Here is a 4,102-nt window from a genome sequence, read left to right on the forward strand (position 1 = left end):
ATTGATAATGGATAAGTACTCTTTTTCATATATAGACAAGCCAAGATGTTTAGGACCAAATCCCTTACTATAGTAGGCTATTGACTTCCCTTCTTGCATGAGAACTGTTCCCATCCCTTTGTAACATGCATCAGCCTCCACAACAAAGTCTTTATTAAAGTCAGGTAGGTCAAGCACTGGTGCTGAACATACGGCCTTCTTGAGCTGTTCAAAGGCCATTTCTGAATCTGAACTCCACTGGAAAGCATTCTTCTTCAACATATCAGTGAGGGGTCTACTGATGGTACCATAAGACTTAATGAACCTTCTATAGTACCCTGTGAGTCCTAAGAAGCCCCTCAATTCCTTGATAGTAGCTAGTTTAGGCCAAGCAGATACTGCAGTTAGTTTTTCTGGATCAGTCTGCAACCCATCCTTAGAGATAATGTGCCCTAGGTATTCCACCTCCTTCTTAGCAAATGAACACTTACTGAGCTTGGCCAATAACTGGTTCTTCTTCATTATTTCCAGCACTTCTCTTAGGTGTTCCCAGTGGCTATCCAATGAAGGGCTATAAACCAGAATATCATCAAAGAAGACTAAGACTGTCTTTCTGATCAAGGGCTTGAACACCAAATTCATGAGAGCCTGAAAAGTAGCTGGTGCATTAGTTAATCCAAAAGGCATAACATTGAATTCATATAGGCCTTGGTGTGTTCTAAAAGCATTTTTGTACTCATCACCCTTCTTCATTCTTACTTGGTGATAACCAGCCCTTAAATCTAACTTGGTGAAAACCTTTGCATTAGCCAACTATGAGAACAAATCCTCTATTAATGGGATATGGAACTTCTTCTTGGTGGTTATTCCATTTAAAGCTCTATAATCCACACAAAACCTCCATGTGTTGTCCTTCTTAGGGACCAATAAAACTGGTGATGCAAAGGGTGATGAACTAGGTGATATAATTCCAGCAGTCAGCATTTCATCAACCATCTTCTCTATTGCATTTTTCTGGAGGTATGAGTATCTGTATGGCTTAAAGTGTACAGGTTTAGCCCCTGGGATTAAGGGAATCTCATGATCCAATGGTCTTGAAGGGGGTATGCTTTTAGGCTCTTCAAAGATCTCCTTATACTCTTGCAAAATGGTAGTCAGCTCAGTGTGGAGTGGTTCTGTGCTCTCAGAGGGGTTAATGACATGAATCATACCTTGTAGGAGGTACCCTTATACCCCTTCCTTCTTCCTTCTTCCATATCCTAATCTCTTTTTTAGAAGCCTGCTGCAACACAATTTTCTTGGTCAGTCCTTTTAGCAATATCCTCTTACCCTCCTTATGAAATGAGATTCCAGGAGGTCTTGTGTGCAGTTGAATGGGAGCATAAGTGTCTATCCAATCCATGCCAAGTACTATATCACATCCCCCTAATTTCAAAACTCTTAAGTCCTTCTTGAATTGCTCCTTCTGCACCTGCCATTCCAACCCTTTACAAACTGAGTCACACATCATAGTCTCACCATTGGCCACTGTGACCTTAAGGTTTTCAGCTCTCTCAGTAATAATTCCCCTCTGATCCAATACCTTGGGGTCCACAAAGCTGTGGGTACTCCCACTATCCACCAAAATCACTACAATCTGCTTACCTATTAAGCCTAATAACTTAATGGTATTCATGCTTTCCCCTCCAATGACAGCATTAAGGGTGACTTCCACCTCTTCATCCTCAAGTATAATCCCAGTTTCATTCTCTTCCATCTGATTTCCCATACTTTCCTCCTCTATTTCTTGGCTTTCAACTCCTTCTATGATATTAAAAGTAGGACTCTTGCACTTATGCCCAGGGCTCCATGGATCAAAGCACCTGTAACATCTGTTTTGCTCTCTAAGTTGGTCCCTGAACCTATTGATCTCAGGGATCCTAGCATTGGATTGCAGGGTATTGGAAGATGTAGTTTTGGTTGGTATTTGGTGGGGTTGGTTTCTGCTTGGCTCATTCTGTTTAGGTGGAAAGGTTCTGGGATTAGTTTGGGTTCTCTAGTTATGGGGTGGGGTTCTTTGGGTGTTGTATGGTGGTCTTGTGGTGTTGGTGGGGGTGTTTTTGGAAGGGTCACTCACTCTCAATCCTTTCTTAAACTGCTTGGCCAACCACATGGCATCCTCCAAATTAGCAGGCCTAGAGGTCCTTACAAAACACCTAAGCTGTTGTTTCAATCTCACCACAAAACTATCCAAAAAATATTGATCAGTTAATGTAGGATAACTTTGCAATAGCAACCCCTTAAACTCCTCATACTTGTCAGAAAACTCCACCACACTTCCCCATTGTTTGAAGTTGGAGAATTCCTCCATTACATCTGCATGATTATCACAAAACCTTTTGCAAATAGCCCTAGCAAACAAGGTCCACCGGAAGCCCTCCCTCAGACTATTTAGGTAAGTTTCATACAACATAGCTGCCTTACCAGTTAGATTAACACATAGAACATGCATAACTTCATCTCTGGGGATTCTAGCTAGCATGAAAAATCTCTCACACCTCACCACCCATAGCATTGGGTTATCATTATCAAAAACAGGGAATTCATGCTTATACCTCATTGTTTGTTCACCAGCTTGGTTGTTCAAGCCAGGTCTGGGGTTGAAATGGACTCTCTTTGGCTGCCAAGGTCTTTCAGCTCTCAGGGGATGCATATGAGGGCTATATTGATTCTCTCCAAGTCCTTCCTCATCATCAGACACCTCATGTGGCTCAGTGAGACCATCAACTGCAGGCTCTTTGCAAGGCCTCTTGCCAAGATCAGATCCCTCCTCTCCTGGGCTGGCATGGGATTTTTGAGCCTGACCATGAACTGAAGAAGGCTCAGAAACTGGAGGGGGCCTATTGAGCCTTAGGAGTTCCATGATCTCATCTTTCCAATCTTGCATATGATCCTTTAGTTCCTGGTTACTGTCTCTCATTTCCTGCCTGGCCTCAGTAAGACTACTACTATTCTCCAAGAACATAGCTTCCAGTTTGGATATTCTCTCCTCCATGGCTGCTGATGCTGTAGTAACCATGGTGGGCTCTGATACCAGTTGTTACAGCCCTGCAAACGAGCTCAGAAAATAGAACAGAATAGGGGGTAAAGGGGAAGAAGAAGAAGAAGAGATCTAGGGTTGAGAAGAAAGGGATTTAGGAAATTTCATTCAGCAATTGTTCAAGCATAAGATAAAAAACAAAACCCATTATCCTCTTGCAATAAATAGGAAAAAACAAAGCTAAAACATCCAGAAGAATCCTCAACCAACTCCCTTGTTTCTCGCTGCACAGCCAGCCTGTGCTCCCTATCAAACGACGTCGTCGGAGGTGTCTTTCAACTGCTTCTAACGGATAGCTTCAAATGGTGTCGTATCGCCCCTTCATTGCAACGACTACAACGGCTCTCCTTCAAACGCCGTCGTTTGGATAAGTGGCTGGTTTATTCACATTATATCAAACGCTGTCATTTTGGTCCCCGACTTCCTTAATAGACTTAGCTTTTGAAAAATGCCTATTCTCCTGACCTTCCACCCTACTTCCCTCCTTCCACAATTTGGTTTTATCATTCAAAATCATGAAAAATATCGACCTATATTGTATATGAAACCTCTGATGTCACCCTTGAGGTTAGCTGACAACCAGGTATCCCAATCCAAACGTTCAAGCTTGGCTGCAACCCTGCCGCCAAGAGCCGCTCGCCATATGCCGTGCATTTGCGAAAAAGGTGGTCACCATCCTCCGGTTGGCATGCACAAAAATCACAACACATATTAGTAGTTATTTTACACTTTACTCTCTCCACATTCGTCAGGATCTTCCCGCGTTTCACCAGCCAGATGAACATCGAAATCCTGTTAGGAATCTTCAATTTCCAAATCCTAGCCCAGTCGTTGTGCCCGGTGTTGTGCCTGGGAGTGACAAGAGTTTCATAGGCAGACGCGGTTCCAACGGTGTTAGTACACCGTTATCTTCTTCTTCTTCTTCTTCTTTTCTTAATTAATTGCGTGATTTTTCTTCTTCATTTTCACATTTCGCAGTTTCACTTTAATTTGAGGTGAGCAATGATTTCGGATATTCATAAATTATGAATTCATGCCTGAACA

The 4,102-nt window shown here is 42.6% G+C and overlaps 1 protein-coding gene across 1 annotated transcript; it reads right to left on the reverse strand.

Moving 5' to 3' along the window:
* Positions 1-792: 792 nt before the first annotated feature.
* On the reverse strand, positions 793-3,037 carry LOC109172915. The gene is made up of 3 exons (XM_019322166.1): positions 2,096-3,037; positions 1,213-1,975; positions 793-1,154 (listed from the first exon to the last, which is right to left on the reverse strand). Exons 1-3 carry the CDS (start codon positions 3,035-3,037, stop codon positions 793-795), a joined length of 2,067 nt encoding a protein of 688 aa, XP_019177711.1.
* Positions 3,038-4,102: the final 1,065 nt, after the last annotated feature.

The sequence above is a fragment of the Ipomoea nil genome, unplaced genomic scaffold, assembly GCF_001879475.1.
Source record: "Ipomoea nil cultivar Tokyo-kokei standard unplaced genomic scaffold, Asagao_1.1 scaffold0455, whole genome shotgun sequence".
Classification (NCBI taxonomy): domain Eukaryota; kingdom Viridiplantae; phylum Streptophyta; class Magnoliopsida; order Solanales; family Convolvulaceae; genus Ipomoea; species Ipomoea nil.